The sequence below is a fragment of the Sinocyclocheilus grahami genome, unplaced genomic scaffold (genome assembly GCF_001515645.1).
Source record: "Sinocyclocheilus grahami isolate Dianchi unplaced genomic scaffold, SAMN03320097.WGS_v1.1 scaffold4.1, whole genome shotgun sequence".
Taxonomy (NCBI): domain Eukaryota; kingdom Metazoa; phylum Chordata; class Actinopteri; order Cypriniformes; family Cyprinidae; genus Sinocyclocheilus; species Sinocyclocheilus grahami.
In genome coordinates, this window is record NW_015505183.1 from 2,569,285 (window position 1) to 2,590,792 (window position 21,508).

Sequence of the window (21,508 nt, forward strand, 5' to 3'; positions counted from 1 at the left end):
CATGAAAATGCATTTCGAGGCCCTGATGTTCCTGATATGTGAATTGCCGGCGAGCTTACCTGCCTAAAGCTAATTAGTATGTGAGCAGAGCGTCGGTACGAGTTGAAAATATGAATGCAAATTATAGTCTTATTATTTCACTCTATTTTTGAATTGCTCTCTTAGAATTAGAGTGAGCAAAGCTTTATTAGCATGACTGTACATTTTAAAGAACAGAACATTCATACCTCTTACTAGTTCAGAGACTAAATTAAATGAGGTGAAATAAATCACAATTAATGGAATGAAATATTTGTAAAACAATGGATATAGTGCAAATAGATTGGATTCAAATCTAAACAATTAGCAAATGTCCATGTTTAGCACTGGTGCTAGTGTTACATGTCCTCAGGCTATAGAATACCATTACTTGCTATGGAGACAGTTCATTTAAAAAAAAGTTTAGAATCTGAAATATATATATATATATATATACATACATACACATTCAACATATGCTCTCTCTTCTCTGAAATAAAATAGAAACATTAAATTAAATTGATTAAAACCCTGGCGATGTGTCCTTCACCTCTTGATGACACTATTCCTCTCAAATGCGCTCATGAATCACAGAGGTGTGAGGTCGAGCTACTGATACGCTGCATTTCAATAGAGTAATTTGGGGGTTAATGAAAGTCCCTTATCTTACACTACCATTACTGCTTGAACTGGCTCTGTAAGTACCAATCAGGGCCAGCCCAGGCTCTGTTGGTGCCCTAGGCGAGATTTTAGATCCCCCTCCATTAAAAAAAACATACTGATAAGTATAAACATAAATAAGTAGTAAATAAATTGTGATAATAAATAAACAAATGTGAAGATTAACACAAAAATTAAATTAGAAATGAAATCAACAAAAAAGTGCAAAAAAAAAAACGATTATATTTGTAAGTAGTTTCTAATTGAATCTGTTAAAATATCGAAGAGACTAGACATGAGCTATACTCCCAAACAGAGAAATGCAACCCACAACTATGCCTACAGTGACAAGTACTTATTACAACAAAGAGAAATATGAGAAATAATGCCTAAAAGAGTCTAACAGACAACAAAGGCAACAAAATAAAGGCTACATATTGTAATTTATTTGTATGTGTTAGCCAGCAAGCTAGCATACCCATTTCATTTCCATTTTGTGCATTCAGTGGAAATTGGCATACTTAAATTTAAATTATTTTAATTCATGAATGCTAGATTATAGTCCTAGTCATGGTCTCTTTCAAAAGACATTTAGTGCACTTTTGGTGAATTAAAATCAAGCAGTAATGGAACTGAAATTAAAACAACATTACAGAAGTTTACATTTATTTTAAAGAAAATAAAGTAAAATTAAATAAGCAGTTAACTCAAGCAAAAACGTTGCACAGTGTCAGTGTTGCCAGTTAAGATGTTCTAAAAAGGCTATTTCAAAATACTGCATAAACATCAAGGGCAAATACACAGTGATTAACTTGTGATTCTTACCTCTATTTTGCTCTTTTTTCTGCTCCTCTTTTTTTTGCATTGCTTCCTGCCTTTTGCCCCTGATCATTTTCTTATTTCACTCTTTTTTTATTTATAATTTTTTTTAGAAATGATCCTTTCAGAGCACATAAATGGCAAAACTATGCTTGCTCCAATCATGTGTTATGATTATGTATTATAATTACGTCATGACGCAGAAAGTGTTTAAATTAGTCCAACATGACATGTTGTCAAATCTTATGATGTTACGTTGATGTCAATTTTACTTTATTCTAACATTATTTTAATCAGTTCGATGATCGATCAGTACTAACATTTTAATTGTCAGTATTTGCTTAATATATGGGTGTAGGAGCGCACGATGGTCTCGGAAGAAGTTTTCCGAGAAAACTTTCGTGCGGCGCCCCCCCCAGTCATTTTGCGCCCTAGGCAACTGCCTATGTCGCCTATGCCACGGGCCGGCCCCTGGTACCAATCCAACAGCATGAAAATATTTGGCTGGTTTACATCTGCTCATCTGCCTATATACAGTATTTGCATGTAGTATGTATGCATGTTTTCTATTAAAGTGATTAAAAATGTGTGGGCTGGAAAGCTGCTTTGTTAATTAACATATTGTGAAAAGCTTTAATAAATTTAAACTGTAGTGAAAATGTAGCAATTGGTAGGGTGTAAATGGTTTTAAAATGTGTTTTCAGTTTAGATGTCTGTGGCCTGATTATAACAATCACAGAAATTGCTGTCCCCACACTGAATGTACACTTCAAAAGGGTCTAGAAAAAAATACAAAATCATTGGTTTTTCTTTTGCATGGTGGAAAAAGTGCAAAAGTACAAGAAAGTTAGAAACGAGACCAATGGGCGAACAATACTCTCTACTGCAGATTATAACAATGAAAGAGCTCATGCAACAATCAATCCCTAATGAAAAGGCAGACTAGACACAACAACACTAAAACTGCCACAAATAATGAATGAACGCATAAACACGATGTATTCATTAATTATTTGAATTATTTGGAGGAAAATAATACCCCCTGACAAAATACAGTTCTAAATGATTTTGCCGCTCACAGCTGCTGCCTTCCATCTGCAACTTCCAATGCCATGCAGCCCATGTTTGATGTTTTTAGGGCAGCCGGCTGCTCTTCTCTCTTGCGTAATGACACTGTGTGACTTCTCGTTCTGGTTTTAGTGGGGAGGGATTTCATGTTGAGATAAGCATCTTCCATCACCCTTGACAAGGCTTTTTAACAGGACCACACAATTATTTGCAGATTCAATGAGTCAGATTGTTAATCTTGAGAAGATAAAATCAGAACAATTAATTCGTTTAATTACAGTGACACTACCACAGCTGGAGGAGAAAAAAAAATGATATCATCTCATTGTATTTATGATATAGCCTTTTATACTCCAAACCCTGCTGAGCAGCTTTTGTACAGTTTTAACTTTCCTGAAAAAATGTTGCAGTTCTGAAATTGAAAATTTCTTTTGAGAGCTGTGGCAAAGCAGTTTATTGTTTTCATTCAAGATTTAACATTCAACATTTCAAAGATTTAGTTTGAAAGAACTTAATATGTATTCAGAAAGAACACATTAAATTAATCAAAAGTGAAAGCAAAAAAATGCTATTTCTATTCTATTCTAATAGATACTGTTCTTTTGAACTTTCGATTTATGAAAAAATCTTGAAAAAAATATAATAAATCATAAATAAGTAGATAAATAAACAAATAAGCAAAGCAACACAATGTTTTCAACATTGATCATAATAAAACTGTATCTTGTGCACCAAATCAGTGTATTAGAATGATTTCTGAACGATCATATGACACTTAAGACTGGAGTAATGAATGCTGAAAATTCAGCTTTTCTATCACAAAAATAAATTACATTTTGAAATATAATCAAATATAAAGGAGTTATTTCAAATTGTAAATATATTTTACAATATTACTATTTCATTGCTATTTTTGATCAGCCTTGGTGATCATTAGAGACTTCTTTCAAAAACATTTCAAATGAACGCCAGTGTAAATCAGTGTCATTAGCAATTCTATTTTTCTTTCTTCAGGTTTTAACATGTTAAAAAACAATTAAAAAATGTGCTTGCGTCATGCCAGCTATCTTATTGAGCCTAATTTGGTCTCTAATTTGACCCATGCGGACAGATGCACCATCATTATACTGAGATGAGATACAGAATGCTATTAATATACATTTTGGAGTTCAGTCGACAAAACATGGATTGAGCAACACTATAACTCTATAATTAGTTTCTATAATTGATTTCTATTATAAGTTCCTGTTTCCACTGGTTCTTGTGCAAACAGAATGAAGTTTATAGTCTGCCTACAGTGAAAAATTATAGAGATAGCATGTATGAGGTCACAGTCTCCATTGTGCAATAATTAAAAAATAAAAAAAAGTAATTTATAAAGTTGTAGTTAATGACCACCAGTTACTCTTTAGCAACTTACAATTACTACTAAAAATAAATAATGTGTTAAAAAAAACATGAATTTAATTATGACCTGTGATCCAGGTGCTACTTTAGACAACACACTTCAGCAAAGAATGAGTAATGAGCTGTTAACACGGAATGTGTTCTTGCATTCAAAAATAACTAGACGGTATGCAACTGAATGGAACAGAATGAATGCAGGGGTCATTGGATGTGTTTTCAATCACTGAAGTGTTTTTAACTTGACATACTGAAGATAAAATGTGCTCACTGTGTGAGATGCTGAAAAAAACATGGAGAAACGACAAAATTGCCAAAGATGTCCACCTGAGGCATTTACATAAACCAACAATGAAAAAAACTGAATTAATAAATAGTTTTTATTTTTTTGGATCAACTGAATATACTTTTATTGTCCTATTGAGGAAAAAAAGTTAGAGCTACACATATATAACTGCAATATAAAATAAATCACATAAAAATGTATAAATTACTAAACAAATGTTGTAAAAATAAATCTCAAATATGTTTAAATAATCTTAATTAGATTTTTTGTAAGCAGATATTGATCTGTATGCTTCAGTTTGCAATCAATTTAATCAATTAATCAGAATATTATGTAAAATGTTTCATTGACTGACAGTCCTAAACATGTAATGCAATTTCCCAGGGTATCTAGCGGGTAAGTACAAACTCCTTGCCTCTGAGTTTCTTTCAGTCGGCCTCTGCAGTACAAATCAATAGAGGTGCTCTATAAAAGGTATTATTAACCATAATGGGGAAATGGATTTGGAAGTGATCCATTATCTTGTTTTTGTTTTGTATGAGAATGTTCTAGATGCCGTACATCCAACTTAGCAAAGAAACATGGTGCTGTATTAAACCATACTCAGGCTTAATGATCTGTTCTGAAGTGGAAAAAAAAGAAAAAGAAAAAGTAACCGCTTCATAAATCATGCAAATTAAAAGGGTCACTAAATGCTCCCACAATAGTTTACAAACACAATGCAAAACAGTAGACCATTTTATACACACAATTACACATCCACTGATTTTTATATAGCATATATAGCATACAAATCAGCACAGCTCTTTGGATGGCAAGTCAACTAACTGGCCAATCAGCAGCCTTTCCATCGGCCAATCACAGCAAATTTGGGAACCTCAGGACTGAACACAAGGTTTGTCAAGCCTGAATCCCATTTTACATCTAAGGCTGGTGAGAGATATGAAAGACTCCCAGTGGGCTCCCAGCGTGCTAACGATACCGTATCATGCACCAGCAGGGCTGCCTGATTTTAATAACAGTTATAAACAAGGTGATTAGTACAACCATAGCAGCTGTGGATGCTGCCACTGAGAGACGGAAGAAATAATCCCCCAGAGGCTCCACACACACACACACACACACACACACACACACACGCTCACAAGAGCTGAATAAGAAATGTGACGGCACCAAACTCTCTATTAATGTTTTCCAAAGCTGAACCTTTGGGCAAACGGTGTGAGGCATTTCACTGATAAACTAACAGGTCCGCCAGGAATATAAAGTCAGAATTCAGAGGGACAGAATGCAATAAGCTTCTCCAGTCTTGGGTTTTCAGCCAAGCTGAGAGGGCAGAATTCAATGATCAGGCAGATAACATTTACAGAGGCAGAAGGAAACTATTTGCACATCAAGTATACATATAAAAAAGACCTGTGTGTTTATAACAACACGTGCATGAGATTTCTCTGACGTGGGAGTAGCCTGCATTGACAAAACACCTAAAACACATAAAATGAGAAGAAAAGGTTCTGGCGTCTACACAAAGGGAAAAAAAGAAAGGATTTTAATATGAGGCGACCTTTCGCGGAATTTATGGAGAATGTCAGGAACTGTGAGCTCCCTACTGGGAAGTTAAGGGCCAATGTGTCTCTAAGAGACAGTCGGCATGCTGGGATTTCAGATTTAATTTGAAGAAATATGAAGTATTTAACTGACTCACAATGTTTCTACTTTCAATTTTAGACTTCCTCGAAAATTCAGAGTCGAATGGGGTTTGCGTTGACTAGTTCTGTCACATTGGGTGAACTATTAATTTCCCCTTCAAATGACTAAATAGTCAATTTTATATAGTGACAACAGAACTGCTATTATGCAATGGTAAAAATAAAAAATAAAACTACAGAGATTGGTGTTCAAAAAGTACATTTTAAGCAAAGCACACTGCCACTGCGGACACCTGAGATGGTCTAAGTTCATTAAGCATATTCACAAGCCAAAATTCTAATGAATAACCACCTAAACAAATGACATTTAAAGCTTGAATACGCTATACGACTTTAGCCAGATTGCAGATTTTAATTGACATTTTCCAGAAATTAGTGCAGTGATGGGCAAATACTTTTTTTTTAGCTCCTGACTCTGAATCCATCTAGTCGGAGGATATCAAACATGTTCAACACCCCTTGTCTATATCACTGAACCCCTCTGTGAATTTATCTAATTTCATCCTCTATTATGTTCCTTACTGCTGCTTTTTGGCAGTGACACAGGACTGCAGCCATGTAATAATGAAGATACACACATTTTTGTGTTCTCGATCCCACATAAACTAGTAGACACTTTCTCACCCCACATACCCTGTTAACCCAGCGTTGAACTTTGCTGAAACGGTACAGTGCATTGTGATCCATTTACATAAGGTAAACACTGACCGACAGACTTATTGTATGCTTTTCTGAATGACTAGTCAACTAGTAAAATGAGCAGTTGTGCAGGCCCTAATCTGATGCTAATGATGGCAATCCAGTGACGTGATATCTTAACCCAGCGCTATGTTTAGTGATGTGACAGCTTTAATAAGGCTCTATGACACACCATGTTGACAACAGCGTGATGAGTCAGGGTTTACAAGCCTGCATATGGACAAGCATCTGCAGATGTGTGGAGTTCTTGCACTGTGATACAGAGCTGGACTAGTTAGCTTACCGAACAGCGTTGTCCATGCGGGATACGGTGAGGTAGGCTGCCAGGTTGGCTGTGTAGGACGAACAGACAATGAGGGTAAACAGCCACCAGCTTCCCATTGCAATCCTGAGAGCCACTGAACTCATGAAGGATTCACCACCTGCAAACACAAGGAAGAAGAGAAAACATTCTACGGATTGCTTGTCATTGTTTACACCAATTCAAAGATACATTGATACAAAAAAAACAACACAAAGAATGGAGAAAAATGCAGGATTTTTAGACAGCAGGGTCTAACTGGTTCATGCTAACCAGCTAAACCTTGACCCCTTGTCTACATCTGTGATTTTATCTCATTTCAGCCTTCCATTATTTTTCTTCCCACTGCTTTTTGGCAGTGACACAGCACTGCAGCCATGTAATAAGATTCATTCTCCCATCACCCATTTTCTCAGAAAAGCTCAACACCTTATAAGCCTGTGCTGAAATGTCAACACAATATTCCTCTCCAGCGCACACAGCCTTGGAAATGTCATCACTGACACAGAGACGGTGAGAATAAAACAGTAAGGGAAAAGATCTGGCGCTATCAAGCTCGGTGGAGCTCGTTAGGGGCTATAAGTTTTCTTTTGGGACTGAGCCAAATTATCTGAGAACTGAAATGTCCCTTTAGGCCTAAAAGGATATCCAAAGAGTCTGTAATTGGAAAGGTCAAAGGTTAAGTGGGCAACCACGCTCATTATAGGGTTGAGAGTGAGCTAGTTTCAAATTTAACCTCCCAAGAAAAAAAAGTGCTTGTGCATTTTTTTCATATGCCCAGACATAAAATTTGAATCTTTTAATCATTTTTGTTCTAAACATGCACCTCCTCACCAATGTGAAAGTTTAGTTAGTGGATTTCACAATATAGTTACAATATAAGTTCTTTTAATTAAGGATTAGTTGCATTTACAACATAGTAGCATGTATTTTAGGGCAAAGTAAAATATGACAAATTTATATATGACTGGAAATGAAATAGCTACTATCGATCAAAAGTTTGGGGTCAGTAAGATTTTTTAAATGTTTTAGAAAGAAGTCTCTTACGTTCACCAAGGCTGCATTTATTTGATCAAACTATAGTAAAAACAGTAATATTTTGAATGATTATATATATAAAAAAATGTTATCTATTTTAAATTAATTTAAAATGTAATTTATTCCTGTGACGACAAAGCTGAATTTTCTGCAGCCATTACTCCAGTCTTCAGTGTCACATGATCTTTCAAAAATCATTCTAATATGCTGATTTGCAAGAAAATAAAATGTCTTATTAATGCTAATAATGTTTGTTTTGCTTAATATTTTGCTTAATATATGTTTTTAGTATCATCTGATGAATAGAAAGGTCAGAAGGACAGCATTTATTTAAAATATTAATCTTTTGTAACATTATAAATGTCTTTACGGTCCCTTTTGATTGATTTAATGCATCCTTGCTGAATAAAAGTATTTATTTCTTTCAAAAAATTGCACAGAAGTGTGTCTCTAGTCCAACTGGCCACTTGAGAGGACTGATGATGGACAATAAGCAAAATTTTGCTTGCTCGTAAAGGGAAAGTTCATACAAAAATTAAAATTCTTTGGTGAACTATCCCTTTAATTTTGGGTGAACTATCCCTTTGAGGCTCCTAACACTTGTTAAGCAGAGCTGTTTATTCATGATGTGTTATTTTTTAATGAGGGTTGCTACTAGGAGGCCTGACACAATTTGAACAGTATAGCACACCTGCTATCATATGATTGTCCTTCATAAGTGACAAGTAAATGTTTATTTAAAAAGGTGACCCAAACGCAAAACCTATTTTCATAATTACTCGCCGTGTGTTTCATTATCAATTTATGGGTCCAAGGCTTATAATTACAAATTGGCAAAGAGCTGTAGAAAAAAACCCCTGTAAATGTCATTCAGCAGCTGCTGTGAATTGCTTGCATCTTGGTCTAACTTGTTACATCTGAAAGCGCACAGAGACACTTAGAGTCAGCCTGGTATAGACAAGATTCCCAGAGTACGCAGAACGGAAAAGTGCAGGCATTTATTTAAAACCTCAACAAAACACACTCGCTCCTCTCTTCATAGGCACCTTTAGACACATGCAGCTGTTAATAGTGAGTTGCAGAACTCCTATGGAATAATTTATTTTGTCAAACAGTCAAAATGTAGGACTCTAGGATTGTCTCTAGTGCTGTAAGTTGTACTTGAGAAACATTTGTGTGTTTCATTATCAATTTATGGGTCCAAGGCTTATAATTACAAATTGGCAAAGAGCTGTAGAAAAAAACCCCTGTAAATGTCATTCAGCAGCTGCTGTGAATTGCTTGCATCTTGGTCTAACTTGTTACATCTGAAAGCGCACAGAGACACTTAGAGTCAGCCTGGTATAGACAAGATTCCCAGAGTACGCAGAACGGAAAAGTGCAGGCATTTATTTAAAACCTCAACAAAACACACTCGCTCCTCTCTTCATAGGCACCTTTAGACACATGCAGCTGTTAATAGTGAGTTGCAGAACTCCTATGGAATAATTTATTTTGTCAAACAGTAAAAATGTAGGACTCTAGGGATTGTCTCTAGTGCTGTAAGTTGTACTTGAGAAACATTAGAAGAATTATATATTCTGCTGAAAAGATATTTTCTTAAAATAAAAGTATTAAAAAGCTGTACCTTCTGTGCTCCTGCAGACGAGAATGTCAGCAACTGATTGCATCATTCAAGTGAGGTGACCACTCAGCAATACATCATCCCTCATGTTCACGTGACGTGACCCAACTCACCTTGCTGTACAAAGGCTCCGTAGACGATCCAGATGGCACTTTGGAAGGACGTCGTGACAGAAGCGGGCTGGTGGGGCCCTGGAGGATTCTGGGAGCAGACAGACTGGATGCGTCGGAGCAGAAAGACCATGACACCCACCACAGGAATGGCAGCAGCAATGCAGGCCCACACCGCCAGGTCAAACGGTGCCAGCAAGGAAAATATGTTGAGTCTCTCTTCTGTTTTAGTCATCAGGATTCCCACAGAATAATCCAGGTAACGTTTACTGAAGTCCACCACATTCTCTCGATCAGGAGTGATGGTGATGGCTGAAATTGCCACATCTGCCCTCTGAATAGTAATAAATGAACGTGCATTCTGAGATAATATAAGTGACAGTACACCTATACAAGTTACAAGACAGTACGTTTGAATAAACAAAGTGCAACGCCAACCATATGTGCCTAAAGCAGTTAACAATTAATTGACTAATATTAATACACAGTTTCACATAAAATAAACATATGGAATAGTCTTTATGAATGTGAATCTCACCTTCCCCATTAGTTCTCCAATCAGTCCATTCCAAGACCCATTGGCCTGAGGAGATCCATATTTCCCATCAGCCACTTGATACATGTCATACTTAAAGCCCAGAATTTTGGCCAGGGCATCTAGAACATCTATGGAAAATCCCTTATATCTTTTGGGCTGACCTAGAATGTTTTCTGCCACCATTACGAACGGCTCCTCCTGAAGACAACAGAGAAATTATGGGGTTCGTTTTATTCACTTGTTTATTTATTTTAATTATTTTATACTTTGGAAACCTGATTTGGAACTAAATTAAGCAGCGATGAAAGGATGAACATGCTTGTTCTGTCTACACAAACAATAACATTCAAAAGTTTGGGGTTGTTAAGATTTTTTATGTTTTTGAAGTCTTTTATGCTTACCAAGGCTGCATATTGGATCAATATGGTAATATTTTTAAATATTATTAGCATTTAAAACAAGTGTATTCTATTTTAATATATTTTAAAATGTAATTTATTTCTCTGATGGCCAAGATGAATGTTCAGCAGCCATTACTCTTAGTCTTCAGTGTTACATGATCCTTCTAAAATCATTCTAATATGCTGATTTGGTGCTCAAGAAACATTATTATTATCAGTGTTGAAAACTGGTGTGCAAAAAGTTCAAAAGAACATTTATTCGAAATGCAAATCTTTTGTAACATTGTATAAGATTCTATATGTCTTAAGTGTCACATTCGCTCAATTTAATGTACCCTTGCTTACTAAAAATATCAATTTATTTTTAAAACTTTTTACTAACCCCAAACTTTTGAATGATCATGCATGCATACCACACTTTTTGTTTGATCTTGTTCTCAATATATACAAGAGGATTCATTTGCAAATGTTTTCAAACAATGGCATTAGAATAGATTTCCCACAATTCACATGCATCTCCTGCAGCATCTTGACAGTAATGGACAGGCTTAAAAGCTGACATAGCTATTATTTGCCATTAGTGTCAGACAGATTTAGACTGCATCTTATCATTTACTCATTTGAAGGGGAAGCAAAGATAAAAGCAGAGAACATTTCTGTGGTGAATCCGTCTGTTCAGACTGTGACATGTGGTCAGATTGGTTTTCTGTCAGATTCAAACCATTGGCTGGCGTGAGACTTTTACCAGTGAAAGCCGGGACCCTTTGGTCTCAGGTTTATCTAAATGAAATGTTTCAGCTGACCTGATACACCATGGCCAGAGAAGCGTGCAATGCCTCATCAGACAGAAATTACCTTTTTTATTTTTATTTGCAATAAGGTATATCGCCACCAAACAAGATTGACTGTTCGTGAAGAAGGCCCTGTGCACTCAAATACAGACAGATGAAATATCTGAGACTCAAGCTTGTGCACTGTAATTGTATTTAGAGAGACCACAACAGAGATAGAGTGGAGAATAAATAAAGATCAAACCCCAAAGGAATCCCTAGAGAAAACTATCAAGAGTCTGCATGACAAAAATACTGATGTCTAATGAGAGACAAGATAAAAACCACACAGCGCAACCATGTGGTATTATTCAGTATAGTGTTTATGAGAAACTTGAACAACAAATGTCACTGTAATCCATGATATATTCCAGTAACAAGCTCTCAATTCGATTCTGATTTCAATTCAATTTGATTAGATTTTTTTAAATAGTTGGACATATTATAGAATTTTTAACAATGTGTAAAATTGTTATAAAATTATATTTGGGCATATAAGTAGGGCAAAAAACACTAGCATAGACTAAGAGGTTGATACCAGAATTTTTAGAATCATGGCCATTCAAATATATCTGAATAGTATGTAGATGGAGTGTAAGAACAGATGACAATGCAATCTTTCTCTGCATTTCACATCATTAAAGGGATGGTTCACCCAAAAATGAAAATTCTGTCATTAATTACTCACCCTCATGTTGTTCCAAACCCGTAAGACCTTCATTCATCTTCGGAACACAAATTAAGATATTTTTGATGAAATCTGAGAGCTGTCTGACCCTGCATAGACAGCAATACAACTGACACATTCAAGGCCCAGAAAGGTAGTGAGGACATTGTCAAAATGTCCATGTGACATCAGTGGTTCAACCTACGAGAATTGTTGAATAAAGTTGTTATTTTTGTTTTCTTTGCACACAAAAAGTTTTTCTTGTAGCTTTATATCATTACGGTTGAACCACTGATGTCACACGGACTAATTTGACAATGTCCTCACTACCTTTCTGGGCCTTGAATGTGTCAGTTGCATTGCTGTCTATGCAGGGTCAGAAAGCTCTCGGATTTCATCAAAAATATCTTAATTTGTGTTCCGAAGATGAACGAAGGTCTTACGGGTTTGGAATGACATGAGGGTGAGTGATTAATGACAGAATTTTCATTTTGGGTGAACTATCCCTTTAAACAAGTAGGACACATTCCTGGAAAATTATTAGTTATTTCTGGAATAAAGCTCCTATTTAATCTATACATATCTGTTGGAATAATATTCCTGGAATAACACTCCTATCTACCAGTCAGATTTGATATTAGCATTAAGATGACAGTTAGGCTTAGGAATGGGGTTAGTGGCTTAAACAACAATCTTGCATCAAAAATTAGTTTTAGGGGGATCAGAAATGATTGCTTGACAGGAATGTTATTCCATGAACATGCCCTACTTACTGTATGAAAATCATGTCATGCTTTTTATTCAACAGTGACTGTAAGAGTAATCTGACATCAGCAAGATGCTGATTATACCTAGGGGAGCTGAATCAGATTTATTGAAATACGCACCAGTAAGGTCACCACTTTCAGAGTAATTCCTTGCATGCCATGCTCAGCCCGGTTCTCCCTCAGACTGCCGTTCAGCCCACGATCAGAGTCCCACGTCGCCAGCTGGGAGACGGAGGAAGAGAGATTGTGATTGATCAAAAATGATTGCAAAGAAAAGGGTAAGGGGGAAAAAGATTAAGAAGGAGGAACAGGACAGTTGCTGAAAGCCAGAGATGATCTTACATGATGAATTTTTGTCCCCAAACACGTTTTTGTCTATGACAGACCCCTCAACATCAAGCAGAAATCAGTAGCCCTTTCAGAATTCATCTCAGAGGTTCACCTATTTGTGCTTTTGTTACACGCCCGGGTGAAAATGTTCATGTAAGTGTGTGAGGTGGTTGCCTAGGCAGCAGCTGTCACATTTTCCCCTTCTCTTTTAAAACTAAAATGAAACACACACTCAAGTGCGCGCACACACACACACACACACACACACACACACACACACACACACACCTGCTCTTTGTCGATATGCTTTCACAGGCTGTTGATTACAGTCAATATCAGCACAGAAAATACAATAAAACAGACAACAATCCAAAAGAACAACTCTATCAAAAGTTTCTTAATTTCTGAAGGCCTTGAAGCTGAACTGATGCCACTACAACAACAACAAAATCTTAATTTGAAACCTCTATGTAATCATTCCTGAAGGATATACAAATGATTAAAATAATCGTTGTAAAGTTTTAGGTAAGATTAAGTTTTAGCTTTTTGTATGGCGTAAATGCATCATGCATCATCTTTTTTTCAGTCACATTCTGTATGCAAATAGATCTCAGTTGTTGTTGATGATGATGTTGTCGGAGCCATCGGTTGTGGCCAGCACTTTGACATGTGGCACAGATGGACCTCAGGCAACCCCACACAGGAGTACCAGTTCCAGGTTCTGTTCCCCTCTCTCCTCTCCCATTGTTTCCTGTCTCCTTTCTACTGTCCTGTCCATGAAAAGTGAAAAGCTAATTTAAATATATATATATATATGATGTCATTGTAGTCGACTATACTTTAAAGAATTAACATTTTGGCAACAAAAAATAAATAAACATTCAAATACAATTAGTATATTAAGTGCTTTGGGCTAAAATAATTGCAGAGATTTCTGGAAGAAATAAAGTGCTGCCTTGAAAACGCTTCAATTAATAACCGAATATGAATACCACTTTATTACTGTATATGCACAAAGACGGACCATATACAGAATACAGATCTCACTTTCTTTGTATTATTCCATGAACAAAACCTCTCTCATCTTTGTGGGTATTATCCTATCTGTGAGTCACCACATTAGCAGCATATAAGCCAGTTGCTGAGCCAGTGTCGAAATGACAAAGGAAAACTGCTCAAATTCTCCCTCCACAAGTAATGACAGAGCTTCTGTAAAACACACTTCAAGATGAAAGCTGTGATGCATCTATCTTTAACTCCAGGCCCATTCATCATGATCCCAATATCCCACCAGATCCATTCATCCGCTGTGACGGATTCCGCAGGCCACCACATCTTGGAAAGAAGTAACTCTGACCCCGAAATCATGTACGGCTCTTGTATGGCCAGCGTTTGACCTCACAGTCTTCTGTGAGAGACAGGATAACAGAGGCTTTAGAATCTGGCCCAATGACACGAGTCATATATCTTCACTGTAGTGCCCGATACATAATCCCTGTCACAATAACCCCTACATCACCCATATTAGCAGATTCAGCTTTTACAAGCAAGATATATCGATTTAATATTATCAAAACACAAAGAATAGAGAAGAAAGAAAGAAAGAAAGAAAGAAAGAGAGACAAAGAGATAAGATAACAGGAATTTGGAAACATGTTTCTTTTCAGGATTTAATAAAACCATTTTCTCTTTCTTTAGTTCAGTAGTAGTGGGGATTTTTCAGTGTCTTTTACAGCAAGTTACAATAAGTGGCGACAAGTGACAAGTGTCGAATCATTAACTCAAGCGGTTTGTTAAAAAATGCTCATTCATTTATGAATGAAACAAAGGAATGTCTTTATGTCACTGAATCACTCACTTGAGCAATTAATTAAAAACACTGAAACATTCAAGAATGAAACAAGGAACTGACTTTATAAAGAGTCACTGAATCATTGACTCAAGTGATTTGTTCAGAAAAACTGAGCCATTCAGGTAGAAAACAAGTTACTGATATTATGAGTGAGTCAATTAAATCTTTCACTAGAGCAATTCTTTAAAAAATTACAATACACGAGTTTCACAATTTGAGTTGAATTACTGAAATAAATGAACTTTTCCACGACATTCTAATTTATTGAGATGCACCTGTATGTTATATCAACTCAAGAATAATCATAACAACAGTTATAATACATCATAATACTTACGTATTTGTAGTTATAAGTTTAGATAATGTATGATTATTTATAACGCACAATGAACACCATATTAAATCTACTTCATTTACAGAATAATGGACTGTATCATATCTTGACATTGTTTATTTAAAGGGGTCATATGATGCTTTTTTAAAGATCATTATTTTGTGTATTTGGTGTAACAGAATATGTTGATGTTTTATATGGTTACATTTTATTTTGATGGTCCCCTTAATCAATCGACTATAAGCAACTTTGCAACTACATGCCAACTAACTCTCATTAGAGTATTAGTATGCTCAAGAATGGTAGAATCTAGGATGGTAGAATAAAGCCCAGTTCACACCAAGAACGATAACTATAAAGATAACGATATTAGCATCCACACCAGCAAACGATATAGTCTGTTTATTTTAAGCGCACGCGCGTCTGCCACTTTAAATTCTTGAGCTCGTTACAGCAGGATGGATTCTGATTGGCTGTCAGTGTTTTATCGTTCATCAGCTGGAAAAAAATCGTTTTGAAAGTGATCACAACGGTATCATTTTTAGAACTATATCGTTATCGTTATCTTTATAGTTATCGTGCTTTGTGTGAACGTGCCTTAAGTTGACGTACTTGCAAAGACACTTTTTAAAAAAAATTTTTATTGCAAGTGTAAACACTTAACATTCAACAATTAATGTAACATTGGATGAAATTATGAATACAGAAATTATATAGGAAGACAGAGAAGAGAGAAAAAAAATAAATAAAAAATAAACAAGAATACATAGATAAAACAAAAAATACAGAGGTAGTAAATCAAGAATTATGTACCATTCAGCAGATCATTACACAGTTTCACAAATTTTACTTGCAAAGACACTTATAGTCAGTTTATCTGTTGGTTGACCATCAAAATAAAGTGTTAGCAAATATTTACAGTAGCAGACATACTAATACTCTAATGACCGCTAGTTGATATGTAGTTGCAGAGTCACTTATCAACAGCTGTTTAAAGGGTACCATCAAAAGAATCAAACTGATATTACAATAAAAATAGTTCAAAGCAAATGTGTCATATTACACATTCATCTGATCTGGTATCTGATCTTATGGCTGTTTGAGAGAAAAACATGTTATTATTATTATTACTACTTATAAGTGGTCTTTGACCGCTTTAAGTAAAGTAGCATAAGAAAAATGGCAAGATATGAGACTTATAATACATTATAACTATGAGAAATATAATCCATTGTAAAAGTGGATGCAACGTGTTCATTGTGTTATAAATCATCATACTCTTAAAAGCTATAACCACAAATAAGTAAATATTATAATATATTAAAACTGTTCTTATGAATATTCATGAGATGATACAACATATTATAAGTTTTTTTATAATGCATTATGCATTCATTATAATGCCTTAAGAATACCCTTATAATGTATTATAAATACGGGCTTCATAGAAAGTGTTACCAAAATTACTAATTCATTCAGGAATGAAACAAGTGAATAGCTGCATCTGAAAAACACAAACTGAAGTGCACATCTGAAGGACTCTACAATCCAACCAGGCAATGGAAGAGCATTAGTGAATGGCAGTAAAGCATTGCAGCTGACACTGGTAGGTCACATGACAATAACAATATGATGGTTACAGTATGTCTGGGTTATATTCATACTACATACCAGTGCCGTTCCGTCCATATAAGCTGCGAATGCGCCGTATACCCAGGCCGTCTGAGATAAGAGTTCACGGGCTAATTAATATAAACATGATTATAAGTTGATCCCTTGTCATTTGCGATGTGACTTAAAGCTTAATAAAGTGTTAAGAATTATCATGTACAATTATTTATTTGAAAACAACGGTAATTTTCTGTAAATCTAAGTCAGTTGCAGTTGTTTCTGGGCGAGCGGATTCTCCGCCGCTTTCTGGCCTCCGCTCTGTTGCTATGACTCTTCAGGATTGGTGATCGTGATTTGACCAAGTTCAACATGTTCCTGGAACATCATTCCAATCAACCAATCAGAGTTGAGAGATAACTTTTTAGGAAATATCAGTTTTAGGCTTACAATCAGGATTAGGTGCTTCTACACCCTTGTTAATCAGCTATCATTTCCCTCTGATTTTAGGAATAAATTATGGGTAAGGTTAGGTTTATGCCGAGTTCACACTGCACGATTTTAGCCGATTTTTCACTCGCTGACAGGTTTCGCGAAATCGCCAACAAATGCCCGAAATCAGAGGCAACTCGGTGCTCGTTCACGCGAGTGACAATCCCGCAGTGTGAATTATCAAAGACGCGATCTGAGGGAATCGCCGACATGTCGCCAACGTGGGTTTTATTATAAGCAACCACTAATATAAACTCAGGTGAAGTTTATTTAGATAATGTTATCATAATACATTTAAATTATATTAATACACATTTCATTAAAAGTCATATACGTCATATGTGATGCACGCAACCACAACATGTCTAGAAAACACACCCACCTCTGTAATAAACACAGAGATGTTAGTCCAGTCTGAACTGGTACATGAAATCGCAGACATCAGGTGATAAGAACTGAAAGTCAAACGTAGTTTAGAAAACTAGTCCCATCCGATTCGTACAGCTGGTCTCACTGGTCTCTGCCAATTTGGCTCCACGGCATGGGATTGCCAGGGATTTCAGTGTTTTTTACATCGAAGATATTTTGCCATACTGTGTTTAAATTGATTTGTGAATAGTGTGATTTAATTAACTGTGTTATAGTCTTACTTTGGACTGAAGTTGAATCAGAAATGTAGTTGTTCAGTTGCTTCCAGAGAGCTGTAAATTGAGAACTGTTCTGCCATACACACTTCAGTAAACTGAAAGAATTCCTCTTTTTTTCTGCCCTGTTTTCCCAGGTGAGGCTAACAGGATTTTTTCTTTATTTCCTGTACGTTTCCTTCAAAATTTTCTCTTTTAGCTTTTGCCTGTGCTGTTAAATAGTTAATCATGTGGATGTGTGTTGACAGAGATGAGAGCAACGTGGCTTGTCCACTGGAGATCAGCGAACACTTGAAAGACAGCTCTATTCCTACAGCACAAAAGAGATCTCCATCATCTGCAAGTGTGTCTGTGAAAGTGTATGTAGAATCTCACCGACAACACTTCAGTGTCATGTGTCTCTTAAAGGGACATTTCACCCTAAAATGAACTTTCTGTCATCATTTACTCACCCTCATGTTGTTCAAAACCCATATGACATGCTTTCTTCAAGAAGAAATTTAGAAGAATTCTGGGTTACATTGGAATGACATGAAGGTGAGAAAACAAAAGGACTGTCACTTTTTGGTAAACTACTCCTTTAACCAGAGCAGCAATGTGTATTGTCACAGTGCCCAGTATTTACTTTGACAGGAAGCCCATTAACAGTTACAAAACCCCTCACAACAGTAGCGATACTTCAAAATAAATGAAGCTTCCTGTTTACAAACGTCAAGCTGAAAATAGGGCTTCAGTAGTCCTTTTTTCAGCATTTACATAATAAATCTCTGACTGTCATTTGTCTTTACGGAGTGTTGTGTTGGTAGCATTGTATTGCGCGACTCTTGAGCTGGTTGTGCCGTTTCCTAGCCTCTCGTTATCTCATCTCTTGTTTGTAATATTTGTGCTACAAGCCAACCCGAATCCCGCCTGTGAAGACAAATAAACATTTTGTCAAGACTAAAGGTCCGTGAGCCAGAAGTTTACAGCTTTTGTTGTTTGTGATTTGGAGAGCTGACGTCTCCACTTGAGAGCACATGGGGGAAATATGCAGAGGAACAAAGAGCCGGGGAGAGAGGATTACACACAAACAATAGTGTACAGTAGGAAACAGTATGAGACAAAAGAGTCGTGCAGAGCAACGGGGAGAGAGAGAGAGAGAGACTTTTTTTAGGTGCAAAGATGAAGCTTAAATTTCTTCCCGTATCGTGAGGGCTGTTGCCTTTGTATGATTCTGTAAGCTGCTGTTTCTGTGATTGGTAAGAGAGATGTCTTTTGGCCTCTTTATTGAGTCTGTGAGAGAAACTAAACTCATTACCATTCATCAAATCAAATGAGACTCTCACTCTCATGAGTGATAAATTCACTCTGCATCATCACACTATCAAAATACACAGGAAAAAAAATATCTGTCACAACTGATCTGCTCTTTATGCAACTCACTGAGCCAATTTAAACCGATTATGATGGATATATTATTTTTTTTTAGAATTTTAACAATTTAAACATTTCAGATTTTAAACAGACTACATTGGCAGCTTTTTGGCAGTATAGGTTATGAACAAACTATGCTACTATTACAAAGCAGGCCTAATTATCTGAAAAACAAATTATAGTTCAATTGAATCTACAATTGTATTCACAAGTATTAGGATTTTTTGGCAGATTGTTATATAGAAAAAGAATCATAAAAGAGTTTTGATTTTTATTTAGTACAGTGTCAAAGTGGATCTGTAACAAATATTTAGGTGTATTCCACAAGAAAAAAAAGCTTAATGTCAATAACATTAATTATATAACATATAAATTTTATAGAAAACAGAACAGTTATTATAAAATGTAATGGTATTTCACAATAGCACTTTTTTAAATGCAGCCTTGGTAAGCATAAGAGACTTCTTTAAAAAAAGATCTGATCATGTAAAAATATGTGTAAAGAAGCGTGTGATTAAATTCCACTGATTTTGTCCTGAGTGTGAGTAGACCACTTATTTTCTTGAGAACCAATCAGCAGTCAGGAAGTATTATGCCTGAAATGGATTTCATTATGGCAGGAAGGATCTATTATTAAAGTTTTCATTCATTAGTCTCTATTTCTGCAGTACAAGTGTTATGACTAGTGTAGTATGGACATTATAGCTCAAGCTTTTGAATATGAGTTTTTGAGGCCGTACTTCAGTCAGTGAATGATGAACAGACTGAACAATATAAAAAGTGTTTTTTTTTATAATAAAAAAATAAAACACACTGGTAGGAAGGAAATTGAGCAGGCAGAGTTTGAACAGAGAGAAACAATGAATATACTGTGTATATGTGTTAGAAAAATAAAGAACATTTCAGGTTTTGCCCTGCTTTTTTCTCACACTTAGACATGTGTGACCTTTGAGACCCATGAGGTCAGCTATATGCTTCTTTTTAGCAGATGCTCACAGGGGTGGACAGAGGCTCATTAAGGCTCTTTTTTCCCCCTCCCAGATTCATCTGCAACCCGCGGTCAACCCATTGCCATGGGAACTGCTCAGGCAATTGTGCAGAGGTCACCACGTTGACTTGGACAGACTCAAACACAATGTCACTGCCTAATGCCACTGCAATACCATTACAAAACCAGCTGAGATCATGTGTGTAGCTTGTCACTTTGCCTTATTCATGTGCAGGACAAAATGACAACGCCTGCTTAGTCTGATTTGCAGTCCCTTTTGTCCCTCTCTCCCTCCTTTCACTTTCTTGTTTATTAAGATCATTAAAAGTTGTTGAATTAACCTAGTGTGTTAATGCATCAGGACTGATCCATCTAACACTGCTGCCAATATTACATCGCAAATCTATTACTATTATTAATTCAATAATCAACTGAGAGGCTTGTCAAGTTCATCAACCTTTCAGGACTTTCTCTTCACAGCACCTGCTCCCTACATGAGGGTGTTGGGCTGAACCGCTCTGTGCAGGACTGGGAACAGATCCATCTTGTAAAGATGCTCGGTTTCCCAATCTGGATTACACCACACGAGAACAGACAATTTAATGAAAAGAGAAGATTAAAAGAAAGTGAGCGAGGGAGATGGGGAATGACACAGATGGAATTGGTGAGAATGAGAGAGAGAGAGAGAAAATAACATCTCCGTCTTCATTATGAAGGTAGATTCCTCTCGACGTCTGGCTGAAAAATTACCTCCTCATTCCAAACATCCAGTATACTAGACACATTTTCTTGCTCTATAGCAATCGTTAGGTTGTCAGGCCAACTTCTGGGTGCGTCTGAACAGCTCAGTTCATATTGATTGCTCATTTGTGTGAGTATAAATATATATATATATATACTGTATATAT

The 21,508-nt window shown here is 36.1% G+C and overlaps 1 protein-coding gene across 1 annotated transcript in view; it reads right to left on the bottom strand.

Moving 5' to 3' along the window:
- LOC107583384 (glutamate receptor ionotropic, delta-1-like) overlaps positions 1–21,508 on the bottom strand; it is a 279,097-nt gene that overhangs the window by 11,343 nt on the left and 246,246 nt on the right. Inside the window, exons 9-12 of the mRNA XM_016269581.1 lie at positions 13,060–13,161; positions 10,275–10,472; positions 9,740–10,070; positions 6,947–7,085 (exon numbers count right to left, since the gene is read on the bottom strand). Coding sequence (XP_016125067.1) covers positions 6,947–7,085; positions 9,740–10,070; positions 10,275–10,472; positions 13,060–13,161 — 770 coding nt within the window. The remainder of the gene's footprint in view (positions 1–6,946; positions 7,086–9,739; positions 10,071–10,274; positions 10,473–13,059; positions 13,162–21,508) is intronic.